The sequence below is a fragment of the Somniosus microcephalus genome, chromosome 10, assembly GCF_052327205.1.
Source record: "Somniosus microcephalus isolate GS21.2 chromosome 10, FLI_Smic_1.0, whole genome shotgun sequence".
NCBI classification, from domain to species: Eukaryota; Metazoa; Chordata; class Chondrichthyes; order Squaliformes; family Somniosidae; genus Somniosus; species Somniosus microcephalus.
This window is the reverse complement of record NC_140996.1, coordinates 181,445,312-181,463,496: the sequence shown is the minus strand read 5'-3', so window position 1 is coordinate 181,463,496 and position 18,185 is coordinate 181,445,312. Positions and strand designations below refer to the sequence as shown.

Below are 18,185 nucleotides of genomic sequence, written 5' to 3'. Positions count from 1 at the left end.
TTCTGAAATAGTAGGTAAACTAGATTTCCCTCATAACCAATTCATGGACATCTTGAAAGAATTTCAGAAGATTTCTGAAGCACAAAATGTTGCTTTGTGCCTTGACTTTCTTTGTAGCACCCTGTAAAATTATTTTGAACATTTTCCCCAATAACAATGCTGTATATGGTCTATAAGTCAAGGGTCGATGTCTTGCTTCTTTTTTGAAAGTCAGGATAACATTCGCTTTACTGAAGTATTTACAGAATTTCCTAAAACATATTGTCCAGGATTTCATCTATTTGCTCTCTCATTTTCTTGAGAATTCTAGTGTATATCCTCTTTGTCCAGGAACCTTTAGTTTCTTGAATTTGTTTTTATAGCATAAATGCTTTACTGATGTCTACTTGTGCCAAAATAACTGGATATCCAAGCTTTCTTTTGTAAGATTAATGTGAACAGTTCCTTTAACACCTTTTGTCATTTCTTGACCTACAAATTACTACCACACTTAACCTTGTCTCTTTTTTGTTATGTACGCCGTTTAAAAAAAAAAAAGAATTTGGACCATTCTTGCTGTTGCCTGTGGTCTGGTTTTCGATAGTCCTCTTACTGCTTCCAGAACTTATTTTAGTTAGCCTTAATTAGCCACAATCTCAGGAAAGATTGAACAGGCTGGTGCTGTTTTCTCTAGAAAAGAGAAGACTGAGGCGTGACCTGATAGAGGTCTTTAAGATTATGAAAGGGTTTGATCGGGTAGACGTAGATAAGATGTTTCCATTTGTGGGACGATCAAAACTAGGGGCCATAAATGCAAGATAGTCACTAACAAATCCAATAGGGAATTGAGGTGTTTGTCTACTTGTTTATGTTGAGCTGTTGGTCAAAAGCAACTTCCAATTATTTTTTCTTTATCACTTTTAATTCCAACCTATATAATTTCTGTAGTTTTCCCTTCTATTGGTGTAACCACTCTTAGTAATGCCACTTTTGATAACTGTCTGATACTGACTGGATACTTTCAGTGAATGATTGATAATCAAGTAATTTTCCTTTATCATCCATTCATCCAAGTTTCATAGCCCAATGTGCAAACATAACAATGTTACTAGAAGTGCTTTCTATATTTTATTGATAAATCATTTGAACTGTAGATGATCTAGAACAAACTCCAACAGAACTTTGCCAATTAGCAGATGAAAATCCAAATAAATTATATTGACTGGGTATCCCGCGTCCAATAATTTACTTACTTTCTCAAAGTATTCAAGTAGATTTATATCTGAAGACTTTGGCCTAGAAATTCACTTTGGGCCCGCCAGCTGGCATGCGCCCAAAAGTTAGCGCTGAGCGCTGAGCGCGGAGCCAGTTGCGCCCGTCAGATATTCAGTTTTTTCGCCCCAAGTCGGAACCAGGCGCTATTCCAGGGTGTGCCCGCCCCCGCTTGGGGCGCTGAAACTGAATTTCAGCGCTCTAGGCACCGCTGCGCCACCCGCTGCGGAGCGGCAGGCTGCGGTACTGCAGGCCTCCTCCTTCTCTTAAGGGGGAGGTGCCTGCAACGGGGAGATCGCCGCTGGATAGTGCCGGCAAATGAGCCCGGCACCACGGAGAAGTGCCGGGTTCGCGGAAAGCAGCCGGCAATGCCGCGGGGGGGGGTGGAGGAGGCCGGGGAAGGAGGTGCGGGCAGGCGGCTGCCGAAAAAGCGGCCGGCCGCACCTCCACCTTAAAGCGCCCCACTAAGGCTACAGTACGGCCCCGTTTTCTGATCGCTGTTTGCGGCCGCTGCGGAAGAGGCGGCCGCAACTAAATATGGCGGTCGGGCCGGTAGCGGGGTGGTAGCGGGGCACTGCGCACACCGATGACGTCATCGGTGGCGGCGCAGCGCTACTGGCTAACGCCGCCATTACCGCAGCGCTGAATATTGGCGAAAGCTCAGCAAGTGGCGCAAAAGCCCTCTTTGGGCGAAAACTGGGCGCAAAGCCCACTGAATTTCTAGGCCTTTTTGTTTCTAAAGCCATGCCAGGATTTGAAATGATACAGAAGTGGTATTGTTCTTGTGCTGTTGAGGTCATCTGAAAAAGTCACAAATAAACTTAGAAACAGGCTAAATAATTGCAATTTTGACAGTGCAGAGTCATAACTCCAATTTGCTGCACCTTGAAACGAGAAACGTGGATCTGGACTTGTGATTTTACCAAATGCTAAATTTCTAACTCCAGTCTTGGCACTATGAGAGGTGCTTAGCAGAGGGCAGGTGCTTCCCTTCAGGGGGGTGGGGGGGGGGGTGGAAGGGAAAACTGGAAAGTGAATCATTCACCACTCCTGAACATGTTCACAGAGACACTGGCCTGGGAGCTAGCTGGCTACCCTCACAGGCTACCCTTGGCAAGAGAGGCTAAAGAAGGCGTAGGAGTTAGAAATATCTTAGAAGGATGGCATCTTAATGTCAATGAAAAAGAAAAGAACAAAGGCTTTGAGCTTTAATTCTTGAGTTATTTTAAGAAAAATATACACAAGAAGGGAGAGAACAATCTATTCTTTGTGAAATCTATAGGTAGCTAAGCTCTGTACATTGAAAGAAGAACTATTAGGCATCTCAGTCCTTTGAAACTAATGTTTAATAAAAGCTTTGGCATTTACATAATAGTACAGAAACCAAATACTCTATAGAATGTTTGGGCTGAAATACCTACAAGTACTCTAAAATGCTTAGTTAGACTGTCAGTCTGATATATCGAGATCTTGGAGCATTGCCACTGTGGTGAGTGATCAGCAAAACACATTAACATCTTAGAGCATAGAGTAATGGAAAGCAATTAGATTGGTGACACAGTGATCTATGTCACTGAGTATGTCCGATGCTACATTTTTTATATTATAGCTTGGGTAAAAATGAAAATCAACCCTCAAAAGATACCTTTGACAGTGATTTCTGTGGAACTCCCACTAACAAGATTTGTGAACGGTTAACAAGTGGTCTGCCTCTGATGTGTGGGATTGATCTGCAAGTTCTTCATCACCAACCCTCCCCCAGTCAAAAATCAGTGACAATGAGCCAATGATGACAGATAAGTATAAATATCAGTTAAAGCTGGTATTCAAGTTTGGGGCCCACTGAGTTGGGAATGCAATGCATTATTGGCAGAACCTAATTTTCAATTATTGAAGAAAATATACACATTTTAAAGAACAGGCTTGCTGTACATCTGCGTGTTCAGAGGATAATATATTATTAACAAAGTATACTATTTATTTGCAAGCTAGCAGAGAAACATTTGTTTTACGAAGTGTTGGTTTTGCCATTCAGCAAAAAGCTTGGCATTAAATTACAATAAAACCTTGAACAAAGGATATCAGTAACGTTATCTTGATGCGTTTTGACAGTTGCACCTGTAGCTATGCGACTAATACATAGGGCCAGTAATTCCGGTCCCAACGCGTGAGTACGGACGGGGTACTCACGCGTGGGCCCGTTGGAAGTGCCGGATTTCAGCATGCACAGCGCATGTGCGGGAAACTGGTATTTCCTCCAAGGGGTTCAGAGGTCCAACGCGTGCGCGCAGGACTCTGCGCGCACGTGTTGAACTTCCTTCTTTTTGACAGGTTTGCCCGTGTGTAAGGGCCTGAGCTTTTTAGAAATGTAAAAAGGAGACGTAAGGACTTGATTCTTTAAGGTAAGTGGTCTATTATTTAAAATTATAACATTTTTTCCCAGGTTTATTGTTTTTAAGGACTTTACAGTAAGGTAAGTTTATTTTTAGACCCAATTTCTTAAAAAATTATTTTTTTCAAAATTTGATTAATTGTTTAAAATAGTTTTTTAAAGTTATTTATAGTTCATTTAATTCGTGGGATGTTTTTTAAAATTTTATTTAAAGTTTAAGTAGTGTTTTGGGCGCCTGTAGTTTTCATGAGTTTGACAGTTCTTACTATCAAACTCATGAATGAAGTTTCCCCTCCCCTGATTGGCTGCCCAGTGCTCACCTGATCCCAGCCGGCACATCGCACTAACTACGCCGCTGGATCAGGCAAGCACAGCGCGCCGACAGCTGAACCGGGCCAGTGACAGGAATTCCAAGCAGTCCCAGGCTTCAGCTGTCGGCGCGCCGGGTAAGTGCACATCGGGGGCTTGCACGCGCAGCAAGCCCCCGATCCTAATTTCTGGGCCATTGTTTTAACTCTTTCTTGAGTCTTTTAGTGCAGGGTCAAAGCAGTTCAAAGAACAATTTGTCTGATTGAGGACCTTGAATGTAACTACTTTGAAAATGAAACAATATATTGAGCTTTCATTTTGTTTGACAGAACAAACTTATTAAATTGAAAAGGATATGGGGGCAACCCTCTATTGAATTTAGATTTGTAGCTTTCTGTAGTCATTTGGGACTCAAGGAAGTACAGTATAATAAGACTTCCTGTATTAAATCTATTGTGAACGGCAAGCATTCATTGTTTCATATTTACCCACTATAACTCTCACAGAACCCTGATATTGCAACTTGTTGGCATTGTTTCCATTTATGTTGCTATAATTGTAAAACTAATTAAAAAATATATCGCCCATGATTAGTTGATTTTTCTGGAACTGGGAGAGTGTCCTTTTGACCTTACTTAAGGGTGCACACTAGCTCCAAATTCAGTACTTAAAATTTCTACGTTCTACCCTGCGTAAACTTGAGGTCATTCAAAACTCTGCTGCCTGTGTCCTAATTTGCTCCACGTCTCGTTCACCCATCACCCCAGTGCCCACTGACCTTCATTGGCTTCCCGGTTAAGTAATGCATTAATTTTAAACTTCTCATCCTTGTTTTCAAATCCCTCCATGGCCTTGCCCTTCCCTACCTCCAGCCCCACAACCCTCTGAGATATTTGCGCTCCTCTAATTCTGGCCTCTTGAGCATCCCTGATTTTAATCGTTCCACCATTGGTGGTCATGCCTTCAGCTGCGTAGGCCCTAAGCTCTGGAATTCCCTCCCGAAACCTCTTCACCTCTCTACCTCTCTTTTCTCCTTTTAGATGCTCCTTAAAACTTACCTCTTTTCTGTCCTAATATCTCCTTATGTAGCTTGGTGTCAAATTTTGTTTTATAATGCTCATGTGAAGCACCTTGGGACGTTTTACTACATTAAAGGCACTATATAAATGCAAGGTGCTTTTGTTGTTGTTGTTGCTATGGTTGTAATTGTTTATCATCTGAGCAGGAACTGGGTACTCGGAATTGGAATAAAAACCTAGAGTTATTTTGTTAGCTTGAAAACCAATGAGGAAAATTAAAAAAAATATTTTTCTGTTTTGCAGGATCATCAGATCTCCTCAGTCCTGAACTTAGTCTAAGAGCCAAGCAACATGTCATTAGCATTAACCAGACACTACATGTGACATGCAGGTAATTTTACAGTAAAATTTGTACATAGAAAACATTTTAATTAAAATGATTTCTCATTAGGCTATCCATTACTACTCAACAAAAGTGTTAAATAGAAAATCAGATTATGATGCGTGATGAGGCAATATATTGGAATTTATATGGGATGTGAAAAATAACATTTTAGAAGAGTTCCTTTATGTGATATATATATATATACAATAATATATCAAGCTACATGCTCTACTTACAACCGAATGCTCTTTAAATATTTAGCTGAAGTAATCAGTACTCTTTGTGGGTGAACTTCCTCACTATTTTCTGTGCAGTAGAGTTGTATAAATGGCATAGGAAATTTTATAATGGGGAAATTGTTTCTACCACTTGTGTGCTTTTAAAAGGCTTCCCAAAGTTTATTTGTATTTTTGAGCCTTCCTGTGATTTGCCCACCGAGTCCCAATGGCATTTGCATGTGTTAGAGTGGGAGCCAGCGACATAGCAGCTGCGAGTTTCCTGGTTTTACACTGCTATTGCCCTCTGGTAACAAAACACTTAGATATACATGCAGAAGCTGTCAGGATCACCTGAGCAAGCCGGAAGTGAGCAATTTGTGTGCTTGAAGGTTCGGGGCATTTTATATAGTGATTTCTGCAGCTTGGAAGCACTTTTTTTTTGTATTTCTGCCTACAAAGACTTGCATTTGATTCTGACTGCCTCTCATAGGGTCATCCCACCTGAAGATTTTCAGAACCCTCCCCTCTCTCCATCCGTAGTCAGGGCATTTTAGCAGTAGGTAGGACTTTTTCCAATGAGAATGCAACTCTATGCCATTATCAAGGAAGAGGAGAAGGAGCAACAAAGGATGAAGCTAAAGAGAGTCTGACACCATTCAAGGAGGATACAGGGCACCAGGTTCTATACCTCTCAGAGAATATACAGGCAGTACAGACCAGTTTAAAATAAATTGGCTAATGACTGTGCTAAAATAGAGCAAGAATTGATGTAATCATGTTAACTGGGGTGCTAATGCACGAAGAGAATTAACACCACAAGTAAGTGTATTATAAAGCCTCGGCATAGCTTCTAGACTTGTACTCCACTGTTCTGACTGTGTATCCCAACATTTTAATTATTTAAAAAAATGTCTTCACATTGTCTCAAATTGCAGCTGATTGTTATTCCTTTTCTAAGTCTCCCTGTACAATTGTATTTCCATCGCTGCATATTTATGTTGCTCATTTTGTCCAGTATGCAATACTTCACAATTGTCAGTATCAAATTTAATTTGCCATATGTCTGCCCAGATGTATAATTGATCTAAATCCATCTGCAAATTGTTAATTGTATCCTCTGTCATGTAAGATACATACATTACCAGTCTACACTTTTACATGTATTATGTTCTGTAACAATCAGTCTATTTTAAGTCCTATCATTTTAGTTTGAAAAATATAAAGATAAATGTTGACAGCATGATGGAGTTCTCCACTGATGGTGTTGTCATTATTTCATTTTGAGATGCTAGGAGGCAGGGAGATAAAAAAAAGGTGTTTTTTTCTTCCTTTCTGTAAGACGAGGTATTCTTTCACAGTTCTAATACTTACAACACTCATAGATGACTGATAGTCTGAACTGTCAGGTGATTCCATTACTTGAGCCCATTCACTAGGGCTGTGACCAAATATCTAAATTATTGAGTTACAAAGCTGTTCACTTCTTAATCATTAAAATATTGGTCTGGACAATACAAATGATTTTTAACCAAAGAAAATTGATTGCAAATATAAAAAATACAAGAGCTCAAATCCGGCCAGTTATGTTTCCTTGAGTGCTGTAGCTCAAAGCAACTCCAGTTACTACATTTGTGCAAAAAAAAAGTAACTAAAAATAGACAATGCTGGGAATACACAACAGTCCCAATTTTAACCTGGGAAGAGAGACGAGCAGGACCATTTTAACTCCAGGCCTCATTACCATACTGAAAGAGCAACTCTCAGCCAAAGGAACAAACTGGGCGGAAGTAGGGCAAGTGTGACAGAAGTGGTCCCCGGCAGTCAGTTATGTGCGTTGGGCATGTTGGATGCAATCACAGTTGGAGGAGCAGGGAAGCCAGGGGCAAGTGAGGCCCAAGAGGCCCAACGTTAACTCTGTTTCTCTCTCCACCGATGCTGCCTGGCCTGCTGAGTTTTTCCAGCGTTTCCTGTTGTTATTACCCAAGATTTATTTGTGGGGCCCGGAGGAGCACTTCTGCTCCTTCTAGCCCACAAGAAAACCTTAAAAAAAAACAAAAGTAACTTACTTTATTAGCTCTCTTCTGGTTCTGCTGCTCCTTGGCGACAGTTGTTGCTGGCACCAGGTGCTGAATGAGTGACAATGCATTAAAATGTCGTCTGAATTAGGTCATCAGACCCCAATTTTGAATTTCAATGAGGCACTGACCTGGCTGGGACACTGGCCTCCAAAGCTGCCCCAGATACACCTTTTAAAATTGCACATGGCGTGAGTGTGGCTTATACACGACGAGTACCAGGATGCCGTTATTTTGACCCCCCATATGCCCTGTTCTCATTGGCTGCAGGGGGTTAAAGCTGGCCCTAACGGGTTTGTCAGGCCTAACGGCCTTTTCTGTTTACAGATGCTGACCAACCTGCTGTATATTTCCAGCATTTACTATTTTTATTCCACATCTCCACATTTGCGGTTTCTTTTTATTTAAGATGACTGAAACACATGAAGAAAGGATGGGCGTAGGTTTGATTTTTGATTGCATATACAGGCCAATAAAATGGGAATATTGAAGCTTCAGTATACAGATGATATTTCTAAGGTTATCTGATTTTTTTTTCAAAGAAAAAATAAACTAGACTGTAATGTTTTTCTTTTTGTTTCCACAGGGGATCATCACCAATATTATGGTCCTGGCCAGATCATATAATTAACGGAACTGAAAGACTAAGTATAATTAACTTTAACAGTGGGGACAACGATAGACCTTACTGTAGTAATCTGACTTTAAGCAAAGCTCAGGCTAAAGACACAGGATACTATTATTGCAATAGCTCTTCTTCAAATGTTCGACAAAGAAAGACTGCAGTTTATATATTTGTCAAGGGTAAGACAAACATCATAGTTATTATTGGTTTAAAAATATCCTTTTTGTTTCTGCTAAGTTTATACCATCATTTTACATTGAATGATTTATTGATTCTGTTAGAAATAAAATGTTAAAAAATAATGACTATGCAGATGCAAGGAAGTAGGTCGGATTTACACCAAATTTTTAGTAACATCCAATATGGAGGTTAAAACATGGACATGCAGAGTAGGACCATACAACCATAGAAGCTTACAGCACAGAAGGCCAATGGGGCCATTGTGTCAGTGCCAGTGCTTTGCTGGAGGAATCCAAAACTAATCCTACTGTACTGCTGTCTCCCCATAGTTGTGTATCTTCCTCTGCTTAAAATATTTATCCTACTTTCCTTCAAAAGATGGAGTGGTCTCTGCCTCAAACACCCTCTGTGACAAAGCACTCCATGCTCCAACACCCTTTTGCACAAAGACATTTTCCTTAGCCTCTCTCCTCACCGGCACCCATCAAGAGGAAATAATCTTTTCCTATATATTCTATCAAAACTCTTCATAATTTTAAATAAATTCTATTACACCTTCTCTTAGCCTTCTCTGTTGCAATGGAAATTGTCTCAATATCTCAACTCTCTCCACATAGCTATAGTTTCAGGTGGACTCACTGTTGTTTTACTTCTTTGTCTGTCAATATTTTTCACCAGTTTACCTTCCTTGACTCCATCCTCATTCCCTCGTAGTTGGCTTTTTTATCCAATCTATTACTTTGGTCTTTGTATTATCTATATGTCTCAATCATTAACTTAAACCTTATTGTATTGTGATCACTACTCCCTAGATGTTCTCCCATGCTTATTTTTCTTATCTGATCCTGTTAATTTCCCACGACTAAGTCTAGCAGTGTTTCCTCCCTTGCTGGGCTTCTTACATATTAGTCAGAAATGAGTCCAGCAGTACAGCTCCTTCCTGTCCCAATACTAGTGAGTGTTCCATGAACTGGAACCTCTCTTTCCCACACCACTTTTTCAGTCATGGATTTACTTTCCTGATCTGTTTCTCCCTATGCCAAGTTGCAACTCTGCTATTTGCCAAACCTCCTGCTTTATCAGTGTCATCTGATCCCTCTGTCCAAGTCCAAATCATTATGTATGTGTATATGTGTGTGTGTGTGTGTATATATATGTAACAAGAGTGGACCCAGCACTGATCCCTGAGGTACACCACTTCCAACCCTTCTCCAATTCGAACACCACCCATTTCCCCCTATCTCTTTGTTTCCTACCAACCAACCAACCTTCTATCCCTGTTGCTACATTTCCTCTTACACCATATATTGTCATTCCTTCATCATCGCTGTGTCAAAATCCTGGAACTTCCTACCTGCATTGTTGGGAGTACCTTCACCAGTTGGATTGCAAGGGCAAATAGGGATGGATAATAAATGCTGGCCCTGCCAGTGACGCTCCTGTCCTGGGAATGAATAAAACAAAAAGAAAATACATCTGAGTATTTCTAACGAGGCTCTTGTGAGACACCTAATTGATGTATATTACAATGTAACCAACAGTTTGATAAACGTCAATGTATTCTATGCTGGTTTTCGTTAAAAAGAATCACCCCAGTGTTTTCAGTGTATATCAGTACTTGGGAAACAGATTGTAGTAGAATTAGAATCACTCGTGGCTCTGTATTGTTTCCTGTGGCAGGACATTGTTTTAGTCAACTTCCCAAATTAGCTCCATGAGGGCCACTGATCTGCCTTTTTCCCAGGTTTAAAGTGCAATATGTGAGTTCGTATTGTTTGTAAATACATAAACCACACCAAAAGTGCCTTCAGTTTAGAGAGGAAGTGTTAACTCATGCTTTTAGAATTACTTTTCTTATCAGCCACATATTTTATAAATGATTTATCTTATCACTGGGCAATTGCTAACAATTAGGTAATTAAAAATACTGTGCTGTATATAATCTACAACTGTATTTATTTTTGTTCAGATTTAAACAATGCTGAATTTTGTTTCCACCATACTGGAAAAATGTTTTCTCCTAATCAGCAATGTGGATAACTAATTTACTCTTTTGTAATACTGAATCTGATCTCAACCATTTCTGGAGCTTACATGGAATTTCCTTTTTAAGTCCCCCACAATTTTCTACCCTTTTCTTCTCTTCCGAATACTCCTGGTTCTATGGGCGTTCAATTGTCCACTATTAATGTATGAGTCTTGCTAATGCTATTGACTGTGGGAGGCATCTCAACCACGCCTGATCTTGCCTTTATTTGCTGTCCATGCATTTGCACTTCCATCAGGCCTGCTGGATAGTGATCAGGAGCAGAAATCTTAGCCAATGTTCCCCTCCTTAACTCGGTGACACTGAAGCCAATTGTAGCACCCCTACGAGCACCTTGGTGGAGATCAATTAACTCCGTGCAGGCTTGGGATCAATCCCAGGATTTTCCTGGTCTTTATGGCTCAAGTACTGACTGGTTAAACATTCTGAGCCATTTGGTGGGGGGGGGACACTTATTTTATTTTTAACAAAGCTGTTTTGGGAATTACAATAAGGAACAATGCTGGAATATTATATACTTAACTAGGAGAACAAATTTAAATCTCCTGTATGTCTATGGTAGGGAGTGAATACTGATAGGAGGGATCCTTTAATCATGGCACTGGGAGACTAATGAAGAATTAATACTGACAATGTCCTACCTGCCATTACCAACTTTGATTGAATTGCTGCCTTCCTACTCACTGCCCATCATTTAGAAGTCTACTCTTACATGGTGAGCATTATTGAATTTGAAAAGACAGGATTTGGAGTCCAATACATTAATTTGAAAATAAATAGTAAGGACGTGTAGGACAAGTTGTGAAGTACAGAAATACAAATTGACTGGGCCAATTTATCATTCTGTTTTCATGTCACTTATTGATGTCTTTAAAAAAAACTATGAACCTCTAGACAGAGCTCTACAATTTTTTGTAAGTCAGGTTAAAGTAGAAACTTTCAAAAAAGTAGCATTGAACTGTTATTCCACATCTATCTCCACCCTTGCCTCAGCATATCCGCTGCTGAAACCCTCATCCATGCTTCTGTTACCTCCAGACTCAATTATTCCAATGCTCTCCCGGCCAGCCTCCAGCTTCCACTCTCCAGAAATTTGAGCTCAACCAAAACTCTGCTGCCCATATTCTAACCCGCACCATGTTCCGCTCACCTATCACCCCTGTGCTTGCTGACCTACATTGGCTTTTGATCCACCAACACCTCAATTTTAAAATTCTTATCCTTATGTTCAAATCCTTCCATGGCCTAGCTCCTCTCTATCTCTGAAACCTCTTCCACTCTACAACACTCCAAGAACTCTGCATTCCTTCAACTCTGGTCTCTTGTACATCCCCCCACACACTTCATCCCACTATTGCGCCATGCCTTTAGCCATCTAAGCCATAAGCTCTGGAATTCTCTCCCTAAACCCCTCTGTCTCTCTACCTCTTTCTCCTCCTTTAAGACTGTCCTTAAAACCTATCTCTTTGACCAAGCTTTTAGTTACCTGTCCTAATATCTCCTTTGGCTTGTGTCAATTGTTGTCTTATTACGCTCCTGTGAAGCACCTTGGGACATTTTCTGATGTGAAAGGTGGTATATAAATGTTGTTGTTGGTTCTCAATGTGGGTAATTATGAGTTGGATCATTGCTTCCTTGCAGAAGCTTTTCCAGAGCAATACAATGAGTACAACGTTATTAGTTCATATTTAATTTTAAACACAGGGGACAGCACAGCCCTATCCTCAACCATTGTCCCCACACATGTATTTCCAACAGGCGTCATTAGATAACAATGATGAATGGAAACCCTGACTGATTTTACCATAACCCAGGGGTGCTGAGGCTAATTGCAGCACTGCCGCCCTGTTTAAGGTCAGTTAGACCAGCAATCAAAAGTGGGACCTTGCAAATTAGGGTTTTGTGAAAATTACAATTACTTCTATCTGCATAAAATATCTCTAGTTTCATATTTTTAATTTTGTAAAGGGTCTCAGTTTTAAAAAGAAAATCTGCCTATGGCAGAATTACTGGACCTCACTGTACTGGTTGCTATGTATGGCTGTCACTTCCTGCTCCAGTTCTCAGCAGTGATGGCATTGAGGTTAAGGTAAGTGGCAGTCCCATAGGTGTACTGCTGGCTTCAGTTGCTGGTGACATTATGTCTGCATGCAGCAATGCCCAGCAACTCTTCCTAACACTTCTCATTATTTCTACAATGAGATGGTGAGTCTCAGGAAGCCACATGGCAATATTATTTATGCATGGAAGTAGATTTTTTCTTAATTTTGTGCCATTTTTGAATAGTCCACAAGGGAGTAATTATTTTTGCTCCCTGGTAATGATTGTTGAGGGCGTGTATTATGTAACAAAATAACACTTTAAATTTTTTTTTAAGAATACAACTTTCCTCAAACGAAAAGAAAACAAATCCAGGCTTTCATCTGATTAAATGGTCCTCAGGGTATCTTTTTCCTTCTGGCTTTTTTCTTTGTGTGGGATCACAGACAATAGAAATGCTTTACTCAAAATATACTGAAACAGCTAGGGAATAAGTCTGTAAGACAAAGTTGGGAATAGTCTGATTAGATGTGAGTTATTAGATCCACTGAGAGAGAAGGGTTGGACTACTCTGTAGCTTTGAACAGTGCCATTCCATGGTTACTGTGGTTTGGTTGAGAATTATGAAATGAATCATAGTCCAATTAAACTGCAGTTTTTGCATTGCTGAACAGTAATTTTTGGTTTTGTATGAAAGTATAACTTGCGTGTGAAGCTGCTGTATAAAACTAGTTTTAAAACAGCCTGGCCTAGAAATTCAGTGGGCTTTGCGCCCAGTTACTGCCCAAAGAGGGCTTCTGCGCCAGTCTGCAAACTTCGGGCGAACTTCATTGACGCGCTAATTGCGGCGGTAGCCGTTAGCGCTGCGCCGCCACCGATGACGTCATCGGTGTGCGCAGCGTCCCGGTACCGCCCCGACACCGGCCCGACCCCCATCTTCAGTAGCGGCCGCCTCTTCTGTGGCGGCCGCTAATAACATTCGGAGACCGGGTCCGTACAGCAGCCTTAGTGGGGCGCTTTAAGGTGGAGGTGCGGCCGGCCACTTTTTCGGCAGCCGCCTGCCCGCACCTCCTTCCCCGGCCTCCTCCACCTCCCCCCCCCCCCCCCACGGCATTGCCGGCTGGTTTCCGGGAGCCCGGCACTTCTCCGTTGTGCTGGGCTCTTTTGCCGGCACTCGCGATTGGGGCTCCGGCTGCTGCAGGCACCTCCCCCTTAAGAGAGGGAGGAAGGCCTGCAGTACCGCAGCCTGCCGCTCCGCTGCGGGTGGCGCTGCGGCCACTAGCGCGCCGATATTCAGTTTCAGCGCCCCAAGCGGGGGCGGCCACACCCTTGAACAGCGGCCGTCCTCGACTTTGGGCGCTGAAACTGAATATCGGCTGGGCGCGAGTGGCTCCGCGCCCAGCGGTAAATTCTGGCCGCCAGCGAGCTGGCGGGGCTATAGCTAATTTCTAGGCCCCTATTTCTAAAGAGCTACGCACAAAGAGACATCTCAGATCTTTACAAGGCTGTGATTGGCAAATGGACACTCAATGGAAAGTGGAGGCAAAAGGGGAAAAAGCCGTATCAAAGAGGATAATTTAAAGGAGGCGTTTGAAGGTGGTGGGGGTTGGGGGGAGCAGAGTAGCAAGGCAGAGATGCTAGGGGAGGGAGATACAGGATATGGTTGAAAGTTTCCAGGTGATTGTTAAACTTTAACCAGTATATATATGCCAATGAGCAAAGTTCTGCACATGCCCAAGCACTATTGCACAGAGTTTTGTTTTATTCACTTGACAGCAATTTTGACCCAACAGTATAATTCAGGGCTGCTATTTTCACGTTGCTATAAGCAGTTCTTGTAGTATAACTGCATCCTAAGATATAATAGATTATGTTTGCAGCATTTAGACTGTCCACCCAGAATAACTGTAGCATAGCACTGCGTCTGGTTTGACTCACCTTTGAAAACCTGATAATATTCAAATAGAAGCCAGTTACTATTAGGCTGAACAGTTGTAAGACCTCTGCTGTTATAAAGAAATAAATAGTCTATTGGAATTGCATCATGCATATGCCCCATCACACCATTCATCCATACGTTAGCATTGTGTTCTGTTCCTGGCACACATTCTAATTGGAACTGTAGTGCAAATGAACTCGGATACCCATTGGGTGCTTTCAGTGGCAGTGGATTATTGATACCCGTAATGCAAGAGCATCTGTGACACTGAGATTCACAACCATGGCAAGAATAGAGAAAGTCTGCGAAGCCTCACAGTACCTGGTATACTTGAGAAACTACCTTAAAGATATTCATCTGCTTAAAGATTTATGTATCTGTAAAGTGATTATGTTGCGGATGCAGACTGTTTTAGACAACTGCCATTTTTAGTGAAAAACACTGACACAATCAAACTTCAGCTTTTATTCTGATAGGTCTTGGGAAGAATGTCAGTGCAGTTCTGTAACTTCAGGTTGTATGTACTTTCATGCAGACTTAGGTGAACTCTAACTGGACTCTGTCTTTGGGCTGGCATCTTTCTGCATCACAAAAGGCATTATCTTATTTTTTACATTTTAACTGAATAAAAATGTTGCTTCTGTTTCAGACAAACACAGTGCATTTGTAGAGCAACACACAGATGTTCCCAAAGTTGTGTACATGACCGAAGGGAAGAGGCTACTTATTCCATGCAGGATCACAGCCCCAGATCTCACTGTCACTTTGAAAATGGTAGGTTGGATGGGGTATTTACAGACCACTGCTAACAACTAGTAGCACTTCAGTGCTTCAAGAATTTGTTCCATGAGTTGTTTTCTGAATCCATTAACTGATGTTGATAACGATTGTTTATTTATCAAACTGATTTAACCTGCTTGGCACCTGAAGAGTTCAGAATAAATATACAATGGGACTGTAAGCCAAATTGTGAACAAATATATCAGCAACCATTCTGAAAATGGTAACAAATTTCACTCTTCAGTTTGGTTGCATTCAGCTTTATAGACTAATCATGCTGGTCTACCAATTTCTGTTCAATTCAAAAATCACTTATTGCTTTCATTTAATTTTTTGAGGACTGATTTTCCTTCACAGAGAATGAGTATGCATTTTAAAAGCTATCAAATGTCATCTACAATAAAATCTGTGTACTGTTTGATGTGGAATATTTATAGTCTAATTTGTGTAAGAAATGTAGATGACTTTTTTATTCATAGTAGTCTCTGATTAATCTGAAAAATTGTAAACCTTAGTTTAAATTTTTTTTTGTTATATATGTTCCCTCCAAGATTTAAGAAGTGGTTTTAGTAACAGTCTAGGATGTCTGTGCTGGTCTTCACACCTCCTCATTAGAGCATTTTGTAGCTTTATCCAGCTATGAGCACCGGCAGTGAGCACAGGCAGACGGGCTTATATAGTAAAAACTTTCTGCCACAGTTAATTGCCAGACATTGTAAGTATGGCATTGGGTTGAATGTAGGACCACTTGGAACAACTATAGCACTAAGCTTTCTCCTCAGTCAATCCATTTTGAAATGCTGCTCCCATCCTCCATTCCTGTCGATCCCTAATTTCGACTGCTGTTCCTGCAATCTTCTCTTATAAGTCCACTAACCTTGACCTGTGATTCCTCTACTGAGGTTGGCTAAGTCAGTGATTTGAGTGCTGTACGATGGCCAAAAGATCTTGGGTTCAAATCCTGGTTCACTCAGCCTTTCATTCTTTCTGAGGTGGATACAACCAGTACCATATCTTCGGAGATGGGGAGAAAGTAGGCGAGTGCAGAGACTATGCAGTGTAGCTTCTTACGCAGGGATCAGGACTGCATCCAATGGACATTTCATGATCGCTCCTCCCTCTTTTTCTCACTCCCTCTGTCCCTTTCCCAGCATCTGCTACTGGTGGGACAGGAAGCAATTGTTTTTACTGCCACCTGGAGCCTTAAGATAAAAAAAACACCGGAAAATATTAAAGGAAGTAAGAAATCAGATTAAGACATTTCTACCAGAAGGAAAAGAAAAAATTGAATTTATATAGCATCTTATCACATCCCTCAAACAGCTTGAAGTGCTTCTAATACTGTGAATTGTTTTGAAATGGAGTGACTGCTAAAGTGTAGGCAAACACCTATATAATGAGGAAAGTAAACAGGTAAGAACACCAGAAGAAAAATTAGCAATATGAGAAAAGAAAGAATTTAAATTAATAGAAAGAAAGATAAAATTAATATAAATTTGAAATGAAAAAGATCACATATATCAATAACAATGCAAAGATTTTTTAAATCCAGTTATTTAGTCCTGGCCATATTAAACAAAGTTGAATGAAAAGTGTTAATACATGTCAGTAATACTAAACATTTCTAACTTACTCAGTTTGATTAATTTCTACGTAATGATTATTTGAAGCAAATTTGAAATGCAAGGTTTGCTAGGTTTATGGTGGTCCAAGAATAATCATGGTATACTCTGAAATTTATGTCACTTTACTACAAGTCACTTAAACTGCAACAAGTGTTCCAAAGTACATTTCATTTCACTGCCTTTTTTTGTAGGTGTAAACATACAAATAATAATTCCCGACTCTCTACTTGCCAATGTATATTTCGAAAGGATATATCACAGTCTGGGTAGTAGGAAGAAAATATTTCCCATTAAGCAGTGTAAACCACAAGCAGGAGTTTCCATATTATACCCAAGTTGGCAGCACAGAGCAGAGACAGTAGGTCTGTATCCTGTGTTGACAGGAAGTCAGTGAGATAGGCCCATAGTCACATTTATTACATTCTATTCGAGGCATCCCTCCTGTCCCACCCTGTAGAACTCTTTACTGAAAAAACATGAGAAAAGTCTATGTCACTACATTTGTTTCATATTGTTTTTTTCCTTTTGCATCAAAGCACTTAGTTGGCAAAGTGTAATCTATGGGGCTTGCTTTATTTTTATCCTTGGTTTTTTTTGTTGCCCCTTTCTTCCCATGAGAGCTGCTCACAATGTAACTGCCTTCCGCCGAGAGGGTGGAGTTCTCTGTGGCGTAGATTTTTCTGTAACCGCCTTTAATGCCAGTCCCTGCTCAGCCAACGGAACTGGGATGACTATACCTTTTCCTCTCCCTGAGATAAAGCTGGCTACTATGGTGTAGCACTCCATATAGCAGCCACTGACCAAGTACTGATGCAAATTTTAATGGTTTTTGTGCCCATGGAATTTGTCCTCCATGCAATGTTCTTCAGCTGAAAGTGAAAGTGGGAGTGAATGTGTTATTGACTTCTGACCAACAAAGGTATCTCTACTGCTAATAGAATCTGTACTTGTAGCTAGGGGCAGGCTGTGGGGCGCAAGCTAAGGAACTCCATTTCAGTCTCCAGGCCTTTCAGGTGATATGTTTTGCAACTGTGAAACTCTTCCATTTATCTTTTTTCCCCACGTGAGATGCATTTCATCTGTTTTTAAGTGTTGCTGACAGATTGTCATATGAGATAGCCTTGGGACTCCAGCCCTGTGATCAGAAAGCCCTGAAGTGAGCATTTTATTGGTGATAGGTCAGCTGCATAAGGTACAGATATAAAGATTGCTTTGTGGGAGAAGGTACTGTGTGGTGAATGAGTGTGGTCAGTAAGAATTCAGATTGTAATATGAGGTTTACCAGGCCCCACAGCTGAAT

The 18,185-nt window shown here is 40.9% G+C and overlaps 1 protein-coding gene and 1 long non-coding RNA gene across 2 annotated transcripts in view; one reads left to right on the top strand and one right to left on the bottom strand.

The window, feature by feature from the left end:
• flt1 (fms related receptor tyrosine kinase 1) overlaps nt 1-18,185 on the top strand; it is a 245,006-nt gene that overhangs the window by 18,636 nt on the left and 208,185 nt on the right. The window contains exons 2-4 of the mRNA XM_085999287.1: nt 5,275-5,362; nt 8,236-8,453; nt 15,130-15,254. Coding sequence (XP_085855413.1) covers nt 5,275-5,362; nt 8,236-8,453; nt 15,130-15,254 — 431 coding nt within the window. The remainder of the gene's footprint in view (nt 1-5,274; nt 5,363-8,235; nt 8,454-15,129; nt 15,255-18,185) is intronic.
• LOC147111904 (uncharacterized) lies at nt 5,358-18,185 on the bottom strand. Its single transcript, XR_015079766.1, has 3 exons — nt 16,138-18,185; nt 9,809-9,898; nt 5,358-6,862 (listed from the first exon to the last, which is right to left on the bottom strand). It is a non-coding gene; the product is annotated as an uncharacterized LOC147111904 (long non-coding RNA).